General features: G+C 34.6%; 1 protein-coding gene across 2 annotated transcripts in view; it reads left to right on the top strand.

The window, feature by feature from the left end:
• Window positions 1-26104, top strand: part of TNPO1 (transportin 1) — an 87507-nt gene extending 61403 nt beyond the window's left edge. For both annotated transcript variants that reach the window (XM_032848712.1, XM_032848720.1), the window contains exons 10-25: window positions 1480-1540; window positions 2047-2215; window positions 4087-4239; window positions 5486-5711; window positions 7968-8139; window positions 9377-9463; window positions 10581-10688; window positions 10824-10982; window positions 11063-11150; window positions 13938-14036; window positions 14249-14344; window positions 17214-17289; window positions 18170-18269; window positions 21109-21183; window positions 22023-22165; window positions 24579-26104. In XM_032848712.1, coding sequence (XP_032704603.1) covers window positions 1480-1540; window positions 2047-2215; window positions 4087-4239; window positions 5486-5711; window positions 7968-8139; window positions 9377-9463; window positions 10581-10688; window positions 10824-10982; window positions 11063-11150; window positions 13938-14036; window positions 14249-14344; window positions 17214-17289; window positions 18170-18269; window positions 21109-21183; window positions 22023-22130 — 1777 coding nt within the window. In that variant the 3' untranslated portion in view covers window positions 22131-22165; window positions 24579-26104. The remainder of the gene's footprint in view (window positions 1-1479; window positions 1541-2046; window positions 2216-4086; window positions 4240-5485; window positions 5712-7967; window positions 8140-9376; window positions 9464-10580; window positions 10689-10823; window positions 10983-11062; window positions 11151-13937; window positions 14037-14248; window positions 14345-17213; window positions 17290-18169; window positions 18270-21108; window positions 21184-22022; window positions 22166-24578) is intronic.
• The last annotated feature ends 451 nt before the right edge of the window (window positions 26105-26555 follow it).

The following is a 26555-nucleotide window of genomic DNA, read 5'->3' as shown; positions in this document are numbered from 1 at the left end:
GAGCCTGGAGGTCTGGGTGGGGCTTGATCTGCTGAACGTTCATGACCTTTGCATAAATCAAGAGTCGAATGTTCAACTGACTGAGCCACCCAGATGCCCCTAGAACTGTGGACTTTTTAAATGCTTCCTAAGTTTTCTCAAAACCTTTTATCCACAGTAGACTCTTAAACGTGTTAAGGGCCCAGTGAGAAAAGAAATCATCAAAACTTAAACCAGTCAAAGCTTAAACTTCTCATAGCTACAAAGGGAATTGAAGTCATTAGTATTTTGACCTTTCCTTGTGTGTTTTGGTAAATTTTTTTTCCTAACTACTCCAGGATAGCTGGGATTCCATGTTTACAGACATCTTGGTTCTGGCTTAATGATTATGTTAATGCTTCAGATTAGACATGATATCCTGATTTAAGCATTTTCTTACTGGAAATTTAAGTTCTTAATTTCTTAAGAAATTAAAATTTCTGGGGTGCCTGGGTGGCTTAGTGGGTTAAAGCCTCTTCCTTCAGCTCAGGTCATGATCCCAGAGTCCTGGGATCAAGCCCCGCATTGGGCTTTCTGCTCAGCAGGGAGGGAGCCTGCTTCCCTTCCTCTCTCTATGCCTGCCTCTCTGCCTACCTGTGATCTCTGTCTGTCAGATAAGTAAATAAAATCTTTAAAAAAAAAAAAAAGAAATTTCCTAATTTCTTCTTTGAAGGCTATAATATAATAACCTTATTGATAGAGCTCTTTTTCCATTTTTACATTATTTCTTTTGAATAAATTATTTTAGACTTACTATACATTTTAAACACTGTCATCTCTTTTATTAAAAGGAATACAAATAATGTAGGCTAATTGTAAAAGTGTCACACTCTTTAGAAATAAAGTAAATGATTAATTTTATCCCTTTTTAGCCTATCCAGTTTTCCAAAAATACCAGTTTCTTTTGCATATCCTTTCTAGATAGTAGTCTGTTTATACAAGTAATTACATGGGTAATCTCATTATTTTTAACTCCAATAGAACCATGCTAAATGTGTTTTACACATTTGTTTCATTTTTAACTGTACTGTAATTTATTTTTAATCAAGCCCTAAATGACATACATTTAGATTGTTTTCTAGTTTTGTTACTTCATCAAGAAACATTAAGTCTTAAAGAACTGGGAATGTTTGTTAGGATGTTCAGGATAAATTCTTAGGGGAGAAATTACTAAATTTTTTGTTACTAGTTTTATTTCTAACCACTCTTGATAAGCTACCTTATTCTTACTAAGATTTCATCCAGTAGATCCCATATGTGAATATGTTAAGGGGGGCCTGGGATATGTATTAGGAATACTCAATATTTGAAAAGGACAGACATCACAGAATATGCTTCAAGACCAGATTAGCAGTGGTAGTTGTCTCTTTGGTATTTCTAGTATGCGTAAGGTCATTAAGACTTCTTACTAATTCTTAGAAGATTTTTAGATCTTTGTTTCATGAATTTATTCCTTTACAGATTGATTCCTGTATTAGTGAATGGGATGAAGTACTCCGATATAGATATTATCCTACTTAAGGTAAGGAAACTTCTCAGATGAATAGGTAAGGTTGTTTTTTTATTGATTTTAGAGAATCTTTGAATTTGACTTATAGCATATTTATTTAAAATCAACCCTGTGTAAGTATGTTTCTTCTTATATATTATATGCTACAGAGTTTAAAGGTAGAAGCCAACAATGAATTTGGGTGCTAATGTACTCTAACTTCATTGGAACCAGATGGTGACACTGGTAGAGTTAGCATAAATTTCCTGTTGTTTCAAATTACTTGTAGTTTATTTTAAAATTTTCAAATACAGTCTGAATTTTATACAGATAGTCTGGATTATAACAGCTGATGGGAAACAATGTAATGCAGCTACAGGGCCTGAACCTAATATGCAGTGAGGTAGTTTTTTCTCCCCTCGACAAAGATTTCTTTCCTGTGCAGGGGAGTGGTTCTTAGGTACACTTTCAGAACCACGTACATGGCGTCATCTCTCAATAATGATAATTGAATATCATCACAATTTTTCTTTTAAAAGGGTGATGTTGAAGAAGATGAAACAATTCCTGATAGTGAACAGGATATAAGGCCACGTTTTCATCGATCAAGGACAGTGGCTCAGCAGCATGATGAAGATGGAATTGAAGAGGAAGATGATGATGATGATGAAATTGATGATGATGATACAATTTCTGACTGGAATCTAAGTAAGTCAAAAAGAAAAAATGGAGTTGCCTGCTTTGGTAGCAACTATATTGAGAACTAAGTCATATATTGTACAATGCCCTCATGAACGACTACAATTCAGTGGTTTTTCATATATTCACAGAGTTATGCAACCATCACCACAGTAAATTTTAGAACATTCTCATCACCCCAAGTAGAAACCCTGTTTTGTTTTGTTTTGTTTTAATATCCCATTTAATCTTTACAACAGCCTTAGGTTGGTAAGGGAACTGCAAAAAGAGAAACTTACCAAGGTTGGTTATTTAACATGGCTAGTACTAATAACACACTTAATTTTGGAACCCAAGTTTCCCATAGCAAGAGAGCCCAACGTCTTCACCTCTGTCAGATTGTAGTAGCCCCTGTTATCTGCAGCGGGGTATGTTCTAAGATGCCCCCTGAACCCAACCAAGTGGTGCCTGAAATCACAAATAGTACCAAACCCTGTATATATTGTTTTTTCTAACGCGTAACATACCTACAATAGCGTTTACTTTATAAATTAGGTACCATAAGAGATTAGCAATATTAATTAATGATAAAATAGAGCAATTATAACAATATACCATAGTAAACACTATGTGATGTATTCTTTCACAATTTCTTATTGTGCTGCATTCACCTGTGTGATGATATATGATGATAAAATGTTCACATGATGAGATGGGAGGGGGTGTTAACTGAATTAGACATTATGGTATAGCAGTTAGGCTACTGTTAACCTTCTGATGATACATCAGAAGGAGAAGCATCTGCTTCCAGACTGCACCTAACTGAAGGTAACCAAAACCATGGAAAGCAAAACAGCACAGTGGGGGGCTAGTATACCACCTCCTTGTATATCCCTGCTTTTAGGCTGGAGGCAGGATACAGGTAACTTTACAAAAGCACTAATGTAAATTGAATTGGGGGAGGGAACTACTCCCTCTTAACATCCCACCCATTTTCATACCCTTCCAGAAGTTTTTCTGTGCACATGCAGAAAAAAATGTATGTAAAAAACATTTTTTTTGGAGACAAGGCTGACTTTCCAGCAGTGAAATGAGATTACATGTACTCTGTTGGTTCTTTTCCATTTATCATATAACTAACTCATTCTGTATCAGTACATTAAGATTTCTTTGTCTTTCATGGTAGTATAGTACTCATTTGTATGGTTCCACCATACAATATAACCAAGACCCTTATTGATGCGAGTAAGGTGTTACTTCTAGCCAATTTAACAACCTTTTTTCAAAAAGGATTTTAATATTGTTTAATGATTTGTGGCCCACTATTTAGTATGCCTAATCCCATTTGGAAAAATTTTTATGCTTAATTATATTTTTGTTTTCTTAATTATTACATTAAATGAAATCTTAATTGATCCATAGTTCCATGGCTAATAGTTCCTTTATCTGGAAGGAATGTTTTCTGGCGTGTTTTATGCTTCAGGTGCTAGTGACTTGGTAAGATTTCTTTGCCTGATCTCTTGCTGAGTCATTACGTATTTGATTTGAAATTATCTACCACTAAAAATATTAAGTAGAAATAATAAACACATTTTACTGCAGGTTTGTAGAAGTGGGTATCATATCCTAGAAGCACTAAATTGAGTGGAACAGTATGTATTTTGATTTTTCTCTGTAGACAAAAGAATCCTAGTGTGGCAGTCATACGCAAAAGAGAATACCTTCATGATTAGGTTTCTAATTCTTAGCGAAAAAATATTTTTTGTTGACAGATTGCTTCCTAATTAATTGAATTCTTTGAAACTGTAGGTGAATAAAGTGTTGTACATAGAACAAATACGATAATAGGGTTAATGATAATAGAGTTTAATGTAATGTTTTTGAATTAAATATTTGTTTAGGAAAATGTTCTGCTGCTGCCCTAGATGTTCTTGCAAATGTGTATCGTGATGAGCTTTTGCCACACATTTTGCCCCTTTTGAAAGAATTGCTTTTTCATCATGAATGGGTTGTTAAAGAATCTGGCATCTTGGTTTTAGGAGCAATTGCTGAAGGTAAGTCTAAGTCAAAACTGAACTGTGAAGTCTTTAATAGGCTCTAATGCAGATGGACCACTTTAAGGAATGTTATTTCTAATAAGCAAAGATGATTCAGTCTGGAATTCACATACTTTTTTGCTCTCTTGTGTTGCTGATGTGGAACAGACAACACTGTGATCTACATTAACCTTAAAAAAGATGTTTAAATCCAAAAGTCCTGTTACCAAGATCAGAGAGGGAGGCAAACCATAAGTCCTATGACTCTTAATCATAGGAAACAAACTGAGGGTTGCTGGAGGGGAGACTGTGGGGGCGTGGGGGGGGAGATGGAGTAGCTGGATGATAGACATCTAAGGAGGGCATGTGGTGTAATGAGCACCAGGTATTATGTAAGACTGATGAGTCACTGACCTCACCCTCTGAAACTAATAATACATTATATGTTCGTTAATTGAGCTTAAATTTTAAAAAAACAAAAGGAATGAACTGGAAAAAAAGAAAATACCTATATAGCAGCATTAGTAAATGATACTAATGGATAACTAACAAAAATGGAAGAAAATACCTAAATAGCAGCATTAGTAAATGATGCTAATAGATAACTAACAAAAATGTAAAGACAAATAGGCCTTAAACACATGAAAAGATGCTCAGCCTCACTCAGAGTAAAAGAATGCAATTTAAAAAAAAAAACCTGTCAGGACAAGTTTTTACCTTGAACCAGTTAATTATTATTTAGCCATAGGCTTACTTTTAACCCCATCATGATATTTTACAAATGCTTCTGTTACAATAAAGGAAACAGAATGAGAAGGCTGATGTTAGAAGCATCCCCACTGCTAGAAAAACAATTTTCTCCATTGGTAAGTGTTAAAAACATGGTAGGAGAGTCGCATCAACCCCCATAAAGGGTTACTGTGTCTTGGAGATAGGCATATATATACAAGAAATTGAATTATTTTGTAGGCACTTCTGAAAGCTGTAATTTGTGTAGCAGAAGTAAAACAAGCTTTCCTAACTACTAGAAGATACTTAGGATCAATTAACTTTCCTTTCTTTTTTCTTTTATTTTCTTTTTTTTTTTTTAATTTTGGAACAGATTATTAGAGAATATTTATTGGCGATAGAGATCTCAGTATTTTCTATTTTTTTGATCTGAATATTTTTCATGGCTGCATTTATCAGTTTAGTATTCAACTGAAATAATTTTGATTTAACTGAATTTTAGCACTTTCTGAGAGATTTGTTACTTTTTTTTCAGGTTGTATGCAAGGCATGATTCCATACCTGCCTGAGCTCATTCCCCACCTTATTCAGTGCCTCTCTGATAAAAAGGCTCTTGTGCGTTCCATAACGTGCTGGACTCTTAGCCGCTATGCACACTGGGTAGTCAGCCAGCCCCCTGATACGTACCTGAAGCCATTAATGACAGAATTGCTAAAGCGAATCCTCGACAGCAACAAGAGAGTACAAGAAGCTGCCTGCAGGTGGGACAAATCCATAACATTGTTGATTGTGGGAAAAGGGAGTGGGTATTTTAGTGAGAAACTAATTTTCAGCTTTGTGGTGGAATGTTGGTTTTAAACTGTTAATGGAGCTTTTATTACCTGTAGATTCTGTAAGTCAAAATGTGAGTCAACTAGGTGTCAGCTGTTCCTTCAACTCATTTCCTTTCTCTGTGCCTAGGATAACAGTAGAATTCTCTTTCATCTTAATTCTTGCAGACATCTAGAGTGGTGATAGTGAGGGTCTTGCTCTTGAAGGAATAACAAAGTTTGACCAGACTCATATCATTAGTTTAAAGATCAGCTAGAAAAGTCCCACAATGACTTAGCTTTCACTTAGTGAATCCACTCCAGTGGCTGTATGTCGTTTGGGTTTGGGGCTGTCTGTTTTTCTATCAGATCAGCAGTTATTTTCATTACTATAAATATTCCAGTTTTCTGGAACAAACCTTTTGTGTTCTGAAAAGTCCTGACATATTTACAGCTCTTAACTTTTTAATTAAAATTGCTTTACTGTTGACTTTGTTAATAAGAAGAAAAAAGGGAAATGAATTTAAGTGGAGTTGTACTCTTTACCAGATGAGAAGCAAAAACACCTGAAAGCATCTAATCCTTAATAAGAGGAAAGAACATTGAACCAAAAGGGCTTTGGCACTACTTTTTTAATGAGGGGAGGATACATATTATATTTGGTTTCCTTAAGGTGTTTTGTGGGTTTTTTTTTTTTAACTCTACTAGTCATTAGGCATGTATTAAATGCTATGTTTACAGTCCCTGCCATCTTAAATTTAGAGGCTAATAATAGAATACTAAACAACTGTATAATTATAATTCATGGCAAGTGCTATAAAGGAAATACATAAACAATTTAAGACCGGGCTTTCACTAACAAATGGCTTAAGCCTTTTGTTTTGGGAAATTGCTGAGTGGGTAGAATAGAAAATAATACAAACCTTAATTTTAGAAATGAAGAGCCAGGTACACCTTAGAGTCCAGACAAAATTTGGGCCTAAATTGAAGTAACTACTCAGTCTCTGGAGTGTTTGTTTTTTGTGTCTTAATTTGTCTTAATAGGTAAGCCATACATAAGGCAAGTTTGTAATAACACACTTTGCATCCTAATGCATGGTATAGAATTTAGACCAACATTTTTAAGCTTTATTGAGGAAAAGTTGACAAAAATAATCCATGTATTTAAAGTGTACAGCGTGGGGGCACCTGGGTGGCTCAGTGGGTTAAAGCCTCTGCCTTTGGATGAGGTTATGATCTCAGGGAACGGGGATCAAGCCCCACTTCAGGCTCTCTACTCAGCAGGGAGCCTGTTTCCTCTCTCTGCCTGCTTCTCTGCCTACCTGTGATCTCTGTCAGATAAATAAATAAAATTTTTTTAAAAAAAATTAAAAAGTATACAGCATGATGACTTGGTAAACATACATTATGGAACAGTTAGCAAGATAAAGATAATTAAGACTTCCATCACCTGACATAATTGACATAAGTAACTCTTTTGTGTGGTAAGAATGGTTAACTCTCAAGTATACAACACTGCATTTTTTTTTTTTAATTTCTTTTCATCGTAACAGAATTCATTGTTTTTGCACCACACTCAGTGCTCCATGCAATGCTTGCCCTCCATAATACCCACCACCTGGTTCCCCCAACCTCCCACCCCCCGGCCCTTCAAAACCCTCAGGTTGTTTTTCAGAGTCCATAGTCTCTCATGATTCATATCCTCCTCCATTTTCCCTCAACTCCTCCTCCTCTCCATCTCCCCATGTCCTCCGTGTTATTTGTTATGCTCCGCAAATAAGACGACACTGCGTTATTAATTACAGTCACCACGCTGTACTTTAGATCTTCAGAATTTATTATTAAAACTGAAAATTTGTGCTCTTTGACCACCTGCATCATCCCATTTCCCCTCCTGCTAAGGGAAACATTTAGGAGGTCACAACACTGCTCAATTTGTTGAATGATAGAATATTAAGAACCAACAATAATTTTAGTTGTTAGTATTGTAGTGAAGCAAATGCCTGTAGGTGACAGCCTCTTTGAAAGAAGTGATAGGAAATGGGGAATGAATAATAAAAATAAGCCTCTAATATGGTTAGGTAAGGAGATAGGCATATAAAGTATAAATAGATGTTCTATATACTGCAGACTTGGTTTCCTATCTCTATGATAAACTGCGGCAGTAATAATCTCCCTCTCTTTCTGTTTTGTTTTTTTAAACTCTAGTGCCTTTGCTACCTTAGAAGAGGAAGCTTGTACGGAACTTGTTCCTTACCTTGCTTATATACTTGATACCTTGGTCTTCGCTTTTAGTAAATACCAGCATAAGAACCTGCTCATTCTTTATGATGCCATAGGAACTTTAGCAGATTCAGTAGGACATCATTTAAACAAACCAGTGAGTATCTGTGATTAACTATTAAGAAAAAAATACATACCATATTTAAGATCAAAAGGTTAACATATATTTGGAAATGCAATTAGGGAGATATGAACACTTAGTGTTGGTTACTTTAAGAAGGTAGATCTTAAGTCAGCAAACATACTTTCTAGATAGTATTAAAAGTAAATATGTTCTTGGTGCGGAAATCATATCAGCATATCACATGAACGTACCAACACTTTTTAGAAAAGGGATGATAAAGGTCTTGTGGGTTTCAGCTTTTACTTAATTCCAGGTATTTTTATCTACCACTTCATAAATATTAAAGCTTTAGAGTACCACATTTAGACATCTTTGTTTTCTCACTGGAACTTAGAGGTGTGGGGGGAATGAACATACACTAAGATAAGACAATTAGAAATTGGGATGATAAGTTGGAAGTACTGAATAGTGGTATAGAAGAAGTATGTGTGTATGGCTAAGGAGCCAAACTCTGTTTTTAGTAGGGTTAAGAAGAGTATGATGGAATTGGATTTGTTTGAATAGGATTTAAATAATAGAATTTCAGGCTCAAAATTCCCAGTGGAGGAATAGATGACATGTTTATGATAGCTATATGAAGTCTTTAAAAAATTGTGTTTAGAAGTTAAATTTAAAGCTTAGTGCAAGACACTTGGTTTGTGGGTTTGCTTTGATGTTGGTTAGTTTTGTTTTGTGTGCAGGGGGTTGGAGAGAGTTCTTCTGAATGTGTTAGACCCTTTGGAATCTGTGCCCCTTGTTTACATGATTACCATTGTTTATTTAGTATTTATTTATTTATGGATTCTAAAGTTTAAAGATGCTTAAATGATTATGAATCTTCTTATACAAATGCCTCTGTAAGTTTACCTGTCATTTATAACATAGTGTACAGCAAGGACCATATTATATGTTAAAAGCTCCAGGACTGAAAAAATTCAGAGTAAAACTTAAACAGATTATCCCTATTTTAATCAAATAATTTTGGGGAAGTGGTATACTTGTATACATTTTATTTCAGAAAGGATATACGATGACTTAAAAATAGAACAAGGTTATAAAAAAGCAGAAAATAAAAATTTTAGAGCACTAATTAGGAGAGCAGACTGAGTCTTTAAAATGCATTCTGTAATGATTTTACACGATTACTCTAAATGGATTTTAATTTTCATAGACCCAAAAAGGACTTGTATGATATATGATAGTGGAGCTTTTATGTGTTTTTCACAAATAGGAATATATTCAGATGCTAATGCCTCCACTGATCCAGAAATGGAACATGTTAAAGGATGAAGATAAAGATCTTTTCCCTTTACTTGAGGTATGCTGAGCTGGTAACCTTTAGTTAATCTAATAGCGTGTTTCATCAAAATACATCTGTAGATAAAAAATGTGGGAATATGTGATGAGTAAAATGTTAATAGATGAACATTTTGAATCACTTCTATTAAAATGCTGAATAAGTAGGTAACTGCCCTTTCTTAATTATGGTACTTCCATACTAAGAAATACTGTTAAACAGAAAACCCACAATGGATGTTAAGTTGGTTGGTTTTTGTTTTTTCTTTAGGTCATCAAAGGATTATATTACATGCTTTCTCACCTGCTCTGCTTCAGTGTTAATCAGTTAACTTGGAGATGTTTCCATATCAGCTTATAGGTCCTCTATTAAATTGCATTTCTTTATATAGATACATAGCTATACCATGACAGTTGATATAGTTTAAATTATTTTGTGTGTTGTATACCTATTGTATATACACACATTTAGTCATATGTGAAGTAGCATTGAGTCTTGGTGCTGATGAGGGAAGAACTTTGCTTCATACCCTTTCTGTCCATTTTGAGGTTTGATAGTTGATATGTTATTCAAATAACTGAACATGCAATCAGATATGATAGTTTAAATGAATTGATGCTGGTAGAGCCATTTCAGTCATTGCCATTCTTGTTTCCCCTGTCATTTCAGGGGTCATCATTTCTGCCATGGTTTGTTTGTCCCTAGCCAGAGAAGTCAAAACCTCCATGACTAAGAGCAGTGGCTGATTCTGGGCCCAGCAAAACAAGAAAAATCATTATGCTTAAATAGATTTACTTTCTGGCAGGCGCTCAGGGTATCCTCATTAAAAGTCCACCCATATCATTAATCATGAAAGGATGAACAAATATCTTACATTTGATGAAAAAAATAAGCATATGTAATACCTAATCTGGTTCTCCAAGGATAATGTTCCTTACAGAAACTTTTTTGAGGAAACCTCCACAAACTGAACAGCAGTGAGTGGCATCCAAAGAGGAGAGGTCTGAAAAGATAACCTGCCATTGTAGAATAGTAGAGCAGGCTCACAAATGACCAGAAACTTACTGAGTACTCTTGTAAGCATTTATCATAATTTTAAGTATGTCCAGAAATTTACATTTTCCTTTATTCTTTCTAGTGCCTATCTTCAGTTGCCACAGCCCTGCAGTCTGGTTTCCTTCCATACTGTGAACCTGTGTACCAGCGTTGTGTAAACCTAGTACAGAAGACTCTTGCACAAGCCATGGTATTTTTAAAAAATAGTTACATCTACTCTCCCTCCCATCATAAGCATTTTTTCTAAGGATAGGCATAATGTATACAAATTTTTTTCATCTAATTGATTCAAACTAAATTTTTTAAAACTTTTGTCTAATTTCAGCTGAACAATGCTCAACCAGATCAGTATGAGGCTCCTGATAAAGATTTTATGATAGTGGCTCTTGATTTACTCAGTGGCCTGGCTGAAGGGCTTGGAGGCAACATTGAACAGCTAGTAGCCCGAAGTAACATTCTAACACTAATGTATCAATGCATGCAGGTGAGACTTGTTAAATTAAAATGTATTAAAACCTGATTCTCTGTGTCACATTGGGGTTAATTTCTTCTTATTCCTTGTAGGATAAAATGCCAGAAGTTCGACAGAGTTCCTTCGCCCTGTTAGGTGACCTGACAAAAGCTTGCTTTCAGCATGTTAAGCCTTGTATAGGTATGAACATTTCCTACTGCTATGATGTGCTTAATATTAGTTTTACATCAGTTATATTTCTCTATTATTAAACTGAAATGTCATGGAATCCCAGCTTTTATAAATACATATTATACTAGTTAAAGCTGCTCTGAGTGAAACAGGTAGGATGAGAATGTCCTTGCTCCCTTAAATTCATGATCACTTGAGCTGCTCATGAGGCACTCATTTATAGTATGACTGGAGAAAAGCTGGAAAAGTATTATTTTAGTGTGAAGGACATGCCACCTGTGTAACCTTGGTACCATATGCTGCTAGTTTACTGGTGACTTTTGAGTAACCTTCTTTTGCGGGGGTTAGAGGTACCCACAAGTAATAATAGCCTTCCTCATAAACCAGTGTACTTTTTCAGATATCATAGGAAACTTTCCAAAGCATTTACTTTAAGTAACAATTTCTTTTTGTTTTAACATTACAGCATCGTCTTAGCCTTTTGTGACAATAAGGGATTCCTTGAATAACGTAAACTGAACTGCTCTCAAAATCGTGGATTAAATGGCTTTTTGGTTTTCTTTAGAATCTATATCCCAGCGTTTTGTATGCTAATTTCTTAAATACACGATTTCGTGGACCATGGTTTAAAACATGGACCTGAAATGGTTTTTTCATTTGATAGAGTTGTACTTCGGGTTTTTCAGCTTTCTGCCCCCAGTTATATTGAGATATGATTAACATATAACACGTGTCAGTTTTGGCTATATGACCTAATTTGATATAGGCATATATTGCAAAATCACAGTAAGTTTAGTTAACATCCATCACCTCATGTACTGAAAAGATTTTTTTTTTATTTTTCTTGTCTTTTCTTACTATTTCTCATAGTAACTTCCAAATATACAATACAGTATTGTTAACTATAGTTATCATGTCATATAGTGCAACCCCAAGATTTATTTATTTATTTATTTATTTATTTTTTTTTTTTTAAAGATTTTATTTATTTATTTGACAGACAGAGATCACAAGTAGACAGAGAGGAAGGCAGAGAGAGAGAGGGAAGCAGGCTCCCTGCCGAGCAGAGCGCCCGATGTGGGGCTCGATCCCATGACCCTGAGATCATGACCTGAGCCGAAGGCAGCGGCTTAACCCACTGAGCCACCCAGGCGCCCCCCCAAGATTTATTTATAATTGGAATTTTGTACCCTTTGACCAACTTGACCCAGTTCCCAGTTGTGCTTTTGAATAACAAGTGTATTTCTGAACTTTGAGTAATAACATTAATTATGCTGTGCTAAATCCTCAGGTTTAAGCCTAACTACTCTAAATGAAAGTGTAATGAATTCTTACTTTATGGAAAGCTTGTTCTACCAATACTTAACACCTGCTTTAGTTTTTATGAATTTAAACTTGTATGAAGGATTTTCTTTCTTTTTCAGACTTTACAAACCATGTGTATCTTCAGGAGGTACACTGTGTCTAGTTACCTTTTTTTTTTTTTTTTTTAATGTTATTGGCCATGATGGTTATTTTCTAGATCAGGGTTTTTTCAACGAGGGGCAGTTTTAACACTACATTGGGTAGTGTCTGGAGACATTTTGTTTAACCCTGGAGGTGTGTTACTTGTACCTAGTAGGTAGAGGCAAAGAATGTTGCTAAAAATCAAACAAATGCATGATACAGTGCCCTTCATGTGCACCGCCCTCCCCCAATGGCAGAATGATCTGGACAAAATTATTGTATTGCTGAGGTTTAGAAAAAACTCTGGCTTAAGTCTACTAACTTAGGGTGCCTGCGTGGCTCATTCAGTAAAGTGTTTGCCTTCAGCTCAGGTCATGATCTCAGGGTCCTGGAATCAACCCCCACATAGGGCTGTCCGCTTAGCGGCCAGTCTGTTTCTCCCTCTCCCTCCGTGAGTTCTCTCAGTTTTGCTCTCTCTTAAATAAATAAATAAAAATCTTTAAAAAGCTTACTGGGGATTTAAAAAAAGGATGCTACTCTAATTCTTGATTTAATAGTGAGAATATATACATAGAGACATTTCTCATACCAGTGTATTATTACCATGAGGTACAAACCATATAGGGGAGGTAGGATAATTACTTGATTCTTTCTCTTTGTTTACCAGTTTTCAAAATAATGAATTGATTCCCAGCATCTTCCACAGGTATCTATATTGTGTTTCAGAGTTCAGTTTTTGTTTGTGTTTGGTTCTTTTTTGAGTGTCAGTATGAATTCATGATGCTCAAATTGTCCTACCACTGGCAGTGGGAGCTTAATCAAATTGGCTCCTTATTCCTTCCTGGTATGACAAAATAGTCCAGGCTTGTTTTGTACATTTCCTGCCTTTAGCCTGCAATGAGACATTTCTCTGAGAGCCCTCATTCCTTTTAAGTGGAAAATGATATTTAGAGATCACAATCTGAACACTAAGGTCAAAGTTCTTTAAAAGCCAAAATCATTGATTTTTTTTTTTTAATTTGTGTGTGTGAAAAACTAGCTTTGAAGAAAGTCATATCATGTTTTCCTCATTTTTAATTTGAATTTTCTCTGATGAGCGATTACTCTGACCGACTCATTTTAATGATACCTAAAATAGGCCAAAATTAATGTTTCCTGGTCTACTTCATAGAAAGTTCAGTGGCCAGATAGTGCCTTTTTTACTTTCCTAAAATTAAATACTATCAAAACCTTTTAAAAATTGGTATTTCTTGCCTAGATTTCAGTTTCCACCTAGTAGATTTCCTTTAAAGCACAATACACTGCTGTTGAAAAGTTTACTACATAGTTGTTAAAAAATTTTTTTTCTAGCTGATTTCATGCCTATATTGGGAACCAACCTAAATCCAGAGTTCATTTCAGTCTGCAATAATGCCACATGGGCAATTGGAGAAATCTCCATTCAAATGGGTAAGATCTTTCTCCCCTTTTAAAAGCACTGTAAATTTTTAGATACCTTAGTATTTTTGTAATTGCTTTTTCTTTTTAACCTAAATGAGTTTTATACATAAATATTTATTATTAACCTATGTCACAGTTAATAAAGGGAACAGAATATTTTACGTTGATATTTTAACATTAAAATTTTTCTCTTTTGTTTTCTTTTTTTGGGGGTGATTTAGGTATAGAGATGCAGCCTTATATTCCTATGGTGTTGCACCAGCTTGTAGAAATCATTAACAGACCCAACACACCAAAGACGTTGTTAGAGAATACAGGTACCATATGACTGAACTGTTATGGTGAAGAAAAAACTATTTGCCTTTTAAAGTTAAGATGCGTAGAGAAACCAAAGCAAAACTAGCTTTAGAAACCCAGCTTATTATTAACAGCTGTTTGAGATTTTAGTGACAGTATGTATTGTTTTAACTGTATTGCATAACCAATTTTCAGAGACTTTCAAAAATACTTCTCCCCTATTATGTGTTTAAATACTCCCTCAAATGGACCCCAGCTAAAATAACTATTGAACAATATGAATTTTAATTTATATTAATTCAGAGAGTAACTGGCAGCTGGGAAGTAATTTTTTTTTTTTTAATCTACAAAATTGTAGCCAAAAATAGACATCAGTGTAGAGACTAATTGGTTAACAATGGCATGTGTATTTTGTATTTCATTGTATTATTTTCCTTCAAATTGGGAACTTAAGGCAGTACTTTATGGGATTTTTATTCAGGAGGCTTGTTTCTCTTTTGCATTTATAGAGAGCATGTTGATACTAAAGAGTACCTTCCATACTATAGAACACATTTCAGGGTGATTTTTTTTTTTTTTCCACCCGCCCTGATTTTTGTTAATAATGATAAAAGATGTGAATTTTGTTTTCAATCAGGCACATCCTTTTCTTTATATAACTAAGATATAATTCCAGTAAATCTAGTCAGTGAGGGTTTTACCAAAATACTATGTGAAGATTAAAATGAGGTCTTCTAAATAAGAAAATTGGTTTTCAAAGGCATTTTAATTTTATATTTAATTATAGAAGGTGAATATTTTAATGTGATTAAAGTTGATATGTTTATTGGTATGGAAGGAAATCTTTGAATTAAGAAACAGTTATATAGCTGTTTGGCTGTATGGGTACTGTTTATATCGTGAAGTGAATTAGATTTTCTTGCTGAAAAGTACAAAAACCTATGTATTAGGATGGTTATGAAATCTCGTCAGGTTTTTATCTCTTTAGAATGCAGTACCGATACATGACATTCAGATTTGGAACACTTGCCATTATAAAATTACTGTTGAACCTAAAGAAACTTCCTATTTATTTTTAAATGTGAATGCATAACTGCAAATAAATGTTGAATGTAATGTATATTAAAGTTTCTTGTGGGATATCAGCTTGTGAATTTGTTAAGATAGTTCCTTTAACAAATTGGCTTTATTTATAAGTTTATATTCTAATTATTATCTTACTGTAAACCAAGAAGTTGATAATGCCCATCAAGTTGACAAATTAAATTGATATGATTGAAAAGCACTTGGGATTCACTGGATTAATCTTATCACAAGTGGCTGCAGAAAATGTTCCCATTATTCCTTATCCAAAAGGGGGAAGTGGGTGTTAATTAACAAAAATAAAACCATTGTCAATGGCTAATGTCTGTAGATTTTATCAACTTAATTACTGTCTTCTTAATATTTCATAAAGCCAATTCTAAGTATATGCAGTTATTTGCTCTTTTTCCAATTAGTATATCCTACACTGAACTTTTTCAATGGACCATCATCTGCTTTATCGCATGTTTCATTGGATTGTTCATACTTGCCTGTTTAATGAGAATGTTGCATAGTTTGTGTCTTTTGAACATAGGTTTTCTTTCTCTTGCTTCATATGAATCTGCTGGATTTTAGTATTATCTGTGTAGTTTGCTTCAAGTAATCCTTAAACATTTTTCTTTACCCTCCCCCACCCTTTTTTTATGAAAGGTTAACCTGTAAGTTTTTGAGAGAACACCATTAAAGCACCTTATGGTTTGTTTTCTGTTTGTATTTTTTTTTCCCGTTGTGTATAAATGTATTTATATGTATGTACCTTTGAATTGCAGAATGCAGTTCTGAGTTGCAACTTCTTTTAGCTCTTCGTAAGTTTAAGGACTTCCTGAATGAATTTTGATGGTGAATATGTTTGAGTAATTCCCACTTCGAAATTTTTAAGTAAAATTCTAGCATGTGATCAATATAATGTCTTACCTATTTTGTGCTATGCCTTTTATAGCAAAGACAGATTATGTGTTTGTTCCTTTTGTCCACATATCACGTCATTACAGTGGACTGTAAATTTTCTTAATGTCAAATAATGGTTTGAAATTAGTGGGCTATTATCTGAGTTGCTACCATAATCATCACCATCAAAGGTTAATTGGAATGGAATTTGACAACAGCACAGCAATTTTCCAATTCATTCATTTGGTGTATACTGTAACCCCTAAAATTGATGGTTGATTTTGATATCAGGCAACAAATGGTCCACTGGTTCATTTTAGAAATGCTAACAAACAGAACTACTTAAATTGCGATTAAATTTCTAGATGATTTTGAAAGATTGGAAATCACTTATTTAAAAAGACGTAGAGAAGTAAAGAAATTTCAACTGTTTTAACTTCTGAGAACTGTGTTTGAGTAAACAATTCAGAAATGTAATCATTCGCATTTACTAATAATTATTGGGGGAAAAAACATAGATTTCATTATTAAATTCTGAAATTTCAACTGGCTTTGAATGGAGAATCTCTAAATCCATGCATTTTAATCGCTCATCTTTTTATTAACAGAATTTCTTCTTACTTGATTGAGCGAGAAAAGCACTTCATGGTTTTTGGTGTTCTCTCAATCTTTAAAGTTTTTTTAATTCCTTTTGTTTTCCTTTTTCCAAGAGTATGCCATATATGTTGCTGCCCCTTATTTTAGGGGGTGGTAATAAACAGCACTGGTGAAATCTTATGTTTATTATCATACACAAATTCTGTTGGTTTCTGTTTCTGAGTTATTTGTTGTTTTTTCTTTATTTTTTCTCCTTCCCCCTCATTTGCTCATGTCTTGGTTGGCGTTTGGTGGTGTATAACCGTGATTGCGTTACCTTAGCAATAACAATTGGTCGTCTTGGTTACGTTTGTCCTCAAGAGGTGGCCCCCATGCTACAGCAGTTTATAAGACCCTGGTGTGTATTATTCAATCTTTTTTTTTTAATTCATTTTTCTTCACTCTTTCTTTCTCTTTCTATCTCACTTTTAGATATATTTTCAGTTGGTTACAAAAATCACAATCCTTAATCATTGCCAACCATGTGACTAATCTTGTCCTATCAGGTTTGTGAGGTTTTTCAGTAGCATCGTCATGTATATTTATTTTATGTTGTGGCTAACGACTAATTGATGCATGGGATAAGATTGTCACATGCTTGCTGTGTTAAAAAGCTTGATTATACATGAAAAGCATTTAAATATCCAATAAAATAAAGATGCATGCAAATTCTATAAATTTAGGTTTTTGCATTGTTTCTTTTTTAGAATTAATTTGAAAACTTGGATTGCATTAAGAAATACATGTTTAAATTACGTTATGTATAAAAACTTTATTTGCTTGTTAATGTTAAAGTTAAAACATCTACACCATAAGTTGTGTAATAATAGTTTATATTGTGGCAGTATATCCTATGTTCTGCTTCTTTCAATTGATAATCTTTCAATTCAAGTCATTTTTAGTAGTGTTTAATGGAATACAAGTTATAATACAGTTTTAAAAATTCATAACATACTCTTGGCTCAACCTCATTAAGTTTAAATGGGAGATTAAAATCAACTGTCCATTTTATAGATGCAATCTGTTAATAAGAAAATGTGAATTACAAGGCTTCCACTATATTGTGATTAGAAGATGAGCCAGACATAAGGGAGAATGAGAAACTTAAACTTCATGAAAATTCTTTGAATCTAGACATTATCCATACTATGTGCTTATTCCATTAAATACTGTCCATTAGTATTGTGATTGAACCTGCTTTTTACTTAAATGCTAATCTCAGTTCTATAATTTAATAGGTGCACCTCTCTGAGAAACATAAGGGACAATGAGGAAAAGGATTCAGCGTTTCGTGGGATTTGTACCATGATCAGTGTGAATCCCAGTGGAGTAATCCAAGTAAGATGTCACAAAGATTTTTTAACTTTTAATCTTCTGAATAATGAAACTTTACAGGGTGAATTATTTTAACACTTTAATTATGAAAGTATCACATATTACATATTTTTCAAAGATAATAAAAACAGGGGCGCCTGGGTGGCTCAGTTGGTTAAGCAAGTACCTTCAGCTCAGGTCATAATCCTGGAGTCCTGGGATCGAGTCCCGCATCGGGCTCCCTGCTTGGCAGGGAGTCTGCTTCTCCCACTGACCTCTCTCCTCTCATGCTCTCTCTCTCTCTCTCATTCTCTCTCTCTCAAATAAATAAATAAAATCTTTTAAAAAAAAAAAAGATAATAAAAACAAATTATGTGTTGTTGTTTAAAGATTTTATTAATTTATTTGACAGACAGAGATCACAAGTAGACAGAGGGGCAGGCAGGGAGAGAGGGGGAAGCAGGCTCCCTGCCAAGCAGAGAGCCTGATGCAGGGCTCGATCTGAGGACCCTGAGTATCATGACCTGAGCTGAAGGCAGAGGCTTAACCCACTGAGCCACCCAAGCACCCCAAAACAAATTATAGTGTTTTGTTTTTTTATACTTATTAATATTTTGAAATGATAATGCTTGTTTATGATTTCCTAAATCTTTGTTGTGGAATAAATAACACATTAGGGTACTGGAGTTATATTCTTGACTCTGATTAAGCTGGAGCATCTTCCACTTTGTACATGTCTTTTTTTTTTTTTTTACTTTTTAGAAACACAGGGAGAGAGGGAACACAAGCAGGGTGGGTGGGAGAGAGAGAAGTAGGCTCCCTGCTGGGCAAGGAGCCCAGTGTGGGGCTACAATCCCAGGACTCTGGGATCATGACCTGAGCCGAAGGCAGATGCCTAACCAACGGCAGATGCCTAACCAACTGAGCCACCCAGGCGCCCCTTGTACATGCCTTCTTTTGTTGAGTATCAGGGAGTAGAATTTTCAGGTGTCTGCACTTAAGAGAGTGACCGAAGGAATTAGAATTAAACTTAGAAATTCAGTAGTTAACAAAACAGAACACCGAATTAACAATTAAAACTGTTATAACTTGGAGAGGTTAGGATTTATTTCTCTTGTTTCCTTAGTTTAGATAGTATCTGGACATTTTTAGCATTTAAAAAATGATTTGGCGGAAGTATCAGATATGAATCTGATAACCTGGATCCAAGTGTCATTTTGCAAGACACACACACCGGAGGAACATGTTGATTGACACCATGTGTATGAAATCAACAAAATGCAGGCTGTGGAACTCTAGGTTAAGTATCCCAGGTTACTCAGCAGGTGAATGGTAAGGAAAAGAAATTATGGGACATGTTTTCAAGAAAATAACCTTTCATTTCCAGGAGACACATGCTTTGAACATCTTTCAGTCAATACTCTCTGATACCTCTTGGCTTGTGTTAATGACTGTGTTTGTTAATTTGTTTAGAAACATTATTAATTACCAGCTTAAAAATTCAAATTAATGTAGTGATAGGCATTGAAAACTTGTAAATTAGAAATGGAAAAAGTCTTTTGACTTATTTCACATTTGTAAAACAATAACTTGTATGAAAACAAGCCGGTGCCATCTTTGGAAATAGTCCCTAGTTGCAAAATAACCTCCTGCGATTTTTTTTCAATACTTAAGAACTTTATGTCATCTTAAATGTGTTTTAGAGTTATCTGATACAATGTATATTATATTAAGAAGAAACATTTTCCCATCAGGATTTTATTGGGTTTTTTTGTTTTCAAATTAACATTTAAGACGGTGAGAGTAACACGTATATATGTGGTCCATAAATCACTACCAACTTTAGAATTAGTACAAATCTCTGCTTTTTACATATTTTATTTGGATGTGGTTAGAAAAAAATATCTTAAGTGTTATTTTTTATGTTTAAATTTTCATCACAAATTTTAGATATGTAAATATTTTAATTTTTAACATGAGACTTTGATATTTGGAAGAAAATCCTAATTCGAATAAACCGTGAACCTCAGGCACCTGGAATTTTAATTGCTTAAATGTGTGTTTTATGCACATACTTCAGTCAGTAAATTTTGAAATTAAGAAAGTTCTCTGACTTTAGTAAAATTTTAAATAGTTGACATATCAGAACATAAGCAATAATCTTAAGTGCTCTATATTGAACTGCTGTTTCAGTATGATAGTCAAGATCAAAAAGTATTTAAATGAAACACTTAAAGCCTATACCTTTTGTCAGCTTGTTCTTACCATGAGAGTAATGCAGTTTTTCCTAGTAATTGAGCATTGGATTTTTTTGTTGTCTTTTGTTCACTCTGGGTTGGGTTGCGTTAGGTATTATAACTGTATAAGTAGTTTTTCTTCTAGCTTTTGGTCATTTTCTTTAAATTTCATTCTGAAATTTAGATCTATTAATTACTATAGTTCAAATCAAGCTTATTTGACATATACTTAACTTGCTTTAAATTCTTTCTAGGCCAGTCAGAACTGTGAGATTATTGAATTTATGTATTTCTTTAATTCAGTAATTTGATTAATGAATGAATTAATTAAGATTTTAAGATTGGTGCTCATTTGGTACTTTAATTCCATTGTTGGTGCTACATATTTACTAGACAGGGGTTCTGTGGTGTAAAAAGAAATTTAAAAAGCGTGCTAAATTCCAACATAAACTGAATGAGTAGAGATTCCTTGATGGTGGAATAATAGGGACAGCCATTATTTTATAATTTCTTATCATACGTGATTTTTAAAAAAAAATTTTTTTGAGGTAGGATTCTTTTGTGATAGGTACGTTTTGCTATGTTTGACAAATAGCAACCTAAGGTGTATTTCCTGCTTGTTACAGGATTTTATATTTTTTTGTGATGCTGTTGCATCGTGGATTAACCCAAAAGATGATCTGAGAGACATGTTCTGTAAGGTAAGGTAACTATAAAGCCTCCATGATAAACATCTTGGGACTATTAAAAGACTAGTTGGAAAGTTTTAAATTACGTTTACATTTCATATAGAACTAGACTCTTTGCTTCAAATCAATATTGGTAGATCATCTATATTGATCTTTTTTAAAGGTACAGCAGTGACTCTGTATCAGAAGAGCACACACTTCAAAAATATTTTCTCAAGCAATACTGCTGATTGATGTCCCATCATCCACCTACCCAAAGCAGCATATATTTTCAAAGACTGCTGACTGAGATTTGGAGTATAATGTAAACTGTTGAATAAAGTAAATCTGAAATGGTTTCCATGGGGATTAAGTCTATATAGTTCTTTGTTTTAGTAGTGTCCCTTTGGATTCATTCCAGTCAGTACTCAACCATAACAGAATAAGAATAAAATGTTGTTACCCGTTTGAATCCTCTTATACTAAAATTAGTCAGCTTTGATTGCAGACATGAACTTAAAGCTTTATATATTTCCAATTTGAAAAAAATGTGACATAAAAATTTTATCTGTTGGATGAATTCTGTACTTTGTTGTCCATTAGTAGTAAGTCAGAGTTTTCTTAGCATCCATCTGTTACTAGGACACTTGCTTGAATTCTAAACTTTTCAAACAAGGTTTAGAATATATTATGTGGTGCTTTTAGGTAAGACATGTAGTGGTATAACATCCAACAGAGTTTGAGAACCATTGATTTAAAATTGCTAAAATTTTAGAAAAATAAAGTCAGTAGTGTTTTACTTCGGAAGCTATGCAGATTGGAATTTTTCTCCTGTTAGTGATGAATTAATGGTGTTTTTTCACTTTTTGCAGATCCTTCACGGATTTAAAAATCAAGTTGGGGATGAAAATTGGAGGCGTTTCTCTGACCAGTTTCCGCTTCCCTTAAAAGAGCGTCTTGCAGCTTTTTACGGTGTTTAATCTCATACACTTAAGCTGCAGTCCCATAATTAGGGGTAAGTTTTAAGAAGTTTGTGGAAGTTTTTCAGGATAAAGAAACTTAGGTCTGCAATCTAAAATTACTGAGTAGAATAAAAGCTGTATGTTTTCTGCAGAGGTTGAGTAAAACTCAGGCTATATTAGCCTTGAAATTTAAAATTAAAGCTAGAGAATTTTCTTTAGAAACTAGCAAGCAAGGTAAAATGCATTGTTTTACTTCGAATCCTGAGTAAAAAGAAAACCAAATTGGTATGCTGTTTGGATTACTCAACAGACTAATCCCCGTTTTTAAAATTTTTGCCCTGTAAGAAGTCACCCACATTTACTTTGGTAGGGTAAAGATTATTTTGAAGTGTAAATTTATAGTCTCTGATACATCAAGGACTTCTGTGTTGTGAGCTTTTGAGAAAAGCCTGCTAGAATTGCAACTAGTTTTGGGCTCAGCAGATGGGAATATTTAATATTCATTTTTCAACATGTATTTTATTGAGCACCTACCATGTGACCTGCATTGTATTTTAAAATGGACAATGGATGAGTCTGTTTGGATTTGGGGTAGTAGAGGGGTAAGTCCATTTGGACTCTTGTTCCTTCAGTTTTTCTGTACTTAAGTCAAACTAACAATCCTGATCTCATAGCTTCAGTTCTTTCGTTGTTTTGAAGATTAAAACTATATGTGATGCCAGAACTAAGTATATTACCTAACACACTAAGTTGGCTCAATAAATGTTAGGAATATGGGTCAGTACAGTGAATAAGGATACACTTCTTTAGGTTTTGAACATAAAACTGAGATATAATTGACTGGAGGGCTCAGAGAGTGTACTCAGTGTGTGTCCAAAAGATGTCCACCAAATTTAATTACCTCCTTTGTTGGAGTTTTTGTTTGCTCTCCTGCTCATTTACTTGGAGCTAGATTTTAAACCTGAAAAGGTTTCCACATCCGTGCTGTATAACCTACAAGGCAGTAAAAATGGACTTGCAGCCTCTGGAATATCTCAGAGCCCTTTGTGTATTGTCCCCCTGTAGTTTTGAATACTCGTGGCTATTTTGTGGCTTTAGCATTTTGAAATAGTGTTTAATTGTCTTTATATTAAATCATGAGAATGTAATGGATGAGAATGACTCTTAATATCAAGGGCCTGAGAGATGATACAATAGTGAGCTGAGTCTTGAGCACTTGCAGATTTGGTAACTTCTGTATCCCTATCATGTCACCAATTACGTTGATTTATTGAGTTGATCATGTTCTAAGACGCATAAAATAGTTACCTGTTTTCTAATTAGAGATGAAAGTGGATCACTGTCTTCTATTCCTGCCTTTTTTCAGAGGCAGGGAAAAGGTGCTGCTTGCACTTTCCCACAGATGGGCTAATCGTTCTCTGTGAATCCACATCAGTCTTCAGATATGCCCTGTATTTGGCTTGAGTGGTTAGTAGATTTTTATTGAAAGGACCAGCATCAGGCGCTGGTTACAATATCCTAGTGATCTGATTCTAGTTCTTAATGTGGTTATCATTAAAACTGCTAGTGTTGAAAGGTTCTTTACAGGAATATCAAGAGGTCTGAGAACATAGGAAACGATTGTGTAGGATAGGGTCAAAATAATTATTTGTAAGGAACATCTAGAAGGAGATGTTAAAATTTACCTTTTTTAAAGATTTTATTTATTTATTTGACAGAGATCACAAGTAGGCAGAGAGGCAGGCGGGGGGGGGAGCAGGCTCCCGCTGAGCAGAAAACCCAGTGTGGGGTTCGATCCCAGGACCCTGAGATCATGACCTGAGCCGAAGGCAGAGGTTTTAACCCACTGAGCCACCCAGGCGCCCCTAAAATTTACTTTTTTGCTATTACTGAATCTAGTAAACTTAGTGTATTATGAACACCTTTAGTGCCTCCTAAGCTAGAACGTCAGACAACCAACAAGAAGTAATGTTCCTTTATTTTTTGATGGATTAGATTTTTTTGTTTGCTTAATATTGGACATACTGGGGGGGGAAAAAGAATAATGTTTTCATTCTCAACAAGTTAAAGGATTGTTTTAAAGAAAGTATTACTTGATTTTTGCAGAAAGTAAGGCATCTTATTAAACAAGTGAGGAATAACCAGTCGGGGGGTAAAGAATTAGATTGATAGTATCCTACAGGGCATCCATTGAATTTCATCTGTGTAATGTAGAGCTCCACATGTCTCTCTTCGTGTCCTCAGTTTGGTGTCACTTTTCATATCTGACACAGATGACTGTTGAAAACCGTAGGGAAAGGTACTAACATGGGTTATCAGTGACTGCTGGCATGATCTTAGGCAATTTGTCCAGTTTTCATTTTCTTTGGTTAGAGATAACATTCTTACTTGATTAATTTTGTGTTTCGCTGGCTTTAAGAGAAACTGTTGTTAAAATATAAAATTGTTTGTTTTGTTTTCTTACAGGTCCTTCAGTCTTGGAGACTATGAGGGAGCCTCTGCACCCAGGGAAAATGTTACCCTTTACAGGGGGGAAGGGTAAACCAGTAGGGAATACAGTACAATCCCAACCCTACTGGGAGGGGCGGGAGGGAGGTGTTGCCGTCACTGTATTAAGTCGATGTTGGGAAACGTTTTAACATCTGGAGCCTTTGTGGGTGGAAATCTGTCTCCAATTACAACTCCGCACTGGATGTGAAGAAGCAAAAAAACAAACAAAAACAAAACCTATTCAGTCTACTCACAAAACAGTACATCCTGGAATATTATGGGGAATTGTACCAAAACAAGAACCACATAAATGATGCATAGGGATAAGAAAGAGGAAAAATTCTATAGCGTACAATAAAGGAAACCTAAGAATGGGGGTTACAAACAGTAAAGAAGCTTTTTTTTTTCCTTAATTTAAAGATTTTTATAAATTTTCCCACATGTTGGGGCCTTGTTTTTGCATGCTGTTGAAGAACTACACAAATGAAGCTAATAGAATTAAAATCAGCTTGCCTACCCATAGTAGAAGCAGGTTCTTGGAAGTTACAATTTAAGGTACCCCAAAAAAAGTTGGAAATAAAACAAAACAAATTTAAACAATGAAGCACCCTGTGAAATGCCAAATGAGTCACTCCTTTTACCTTTGTGGGGTGGGCAGGGAGGGAGGAATAAATGGGGTTGGGCATATCAGACTAAAGATTGACATCTTGATTTTGCATTAAAACATTAATGTAGTGGATATAATTTGATGGTTGTACTTCATTAGATTTAATTTCTAGGCCAAGACGTTCTTTTTAAAGTGCAGTTTAAGGTTCAGGCATGCATTCTGGCTCATAGTGATTGAAAGTACTTTAAATTAGTGGGAAAGTAGCATGCTTGCATCGCATAGAGTGAGATTGGTATTCATTTACCTCTGTGGCGCCAGTTTGTGTTGCAGTTTACCAATTCAATATAGCCCTGCATTTAAAATTCCTTTTGAAGATTTGTGGATTTTTTATTTTTATTAAGAATATAGATATAAAGTACTGTAGTTTACAGCTAGGCCTTGAAATATCTTTTTAGGATCTTGTTAGGAGTAAGATTGATATTGTATTGTGTGTAACCTGCACAATGTGGAAAGCTGATATACCTGTGCAAAATCTTTGCCTCTGTGCTGTCAGTGTGATGTGCTTTCTGCATGGTTATATACTACTAGTGATTTTATCAAAACTTCTAAAACTTAAAATACATGGTAAAAGATCTGTAAGAGGCTGCGTAAATGTTAGTTGGCACATAAAGACAATTGTAGAAGTTGAAGACATGATTGCTATATTTCAATGTTTATTCCCACTCAACATATTGCCTTCTAAGCTTTCTTTTTTTTGTTCAAAGCATGATCTTAAAGATATGTTTAAGTTAATGGATGTAATGCAGGGTTCCTACACTGTATTGGCGCATGTTGGTGGCCCTCTGTGCCCTAGATATATGCACACAGGGTGCAAGTAAAAAGCTACAGAGTGAAAGTTGGTTTGGATCCTCTTCATTTCATTTGTTTAGCTTTTCTGTTATTTTTCTCTACTTACATGTATTCCTGTGAATAAATCCTTGTTAAGTTAACCCTTTACTTTTCCTTCCATGTGTATTTTCTTATATACTGTGAATGTGAAATCCTAACTGGTACACTTGATCTTGTGTGCATATGGAAGTGCAAGTCTTTATTAATTCGGATTGCCTGAACAGTGTATCCCATGATGATGAAGGAAAATGGAGAGCTTTTTTTCTTTTTAACTCTGCTGGTCAGAGATGAAGCCACACCTTTCCATTTTTCAATGCTGCATATTTAATCTGCAACAAAAATGTTAAGCCATAACAACCTTTTTATATTTTAGTTTGTCACCTTTGCATTGCAGAATAAATCCTGAATAACCATTTTTATAAGCAGTTGCTCCTCTTTGCATGGTTCTGTTCTTCTAA

This window comes from Lontra canadensis, unplaced genomic scaffold (assembly GCF_010015895.1).
Source record: "Lontra canadensis isolate GAN:19392208 unplaced genomic scaffold, GSC_riverotter_1.0 scaffold4, whole genome shotgun sequence".
NCBI classification, from domain to species: domain Eukaryota; kingdom Metazoa; phylum Chordata; class Mammalia; order Carnivora; family Mustelidae; genus Lontra; species Lontra canadensis.
The sequence above is the reverse complement of the archived record's forward strand: the minus strand, read 5'-3'. Positions and strand labels throughout refer to the sequence as shown.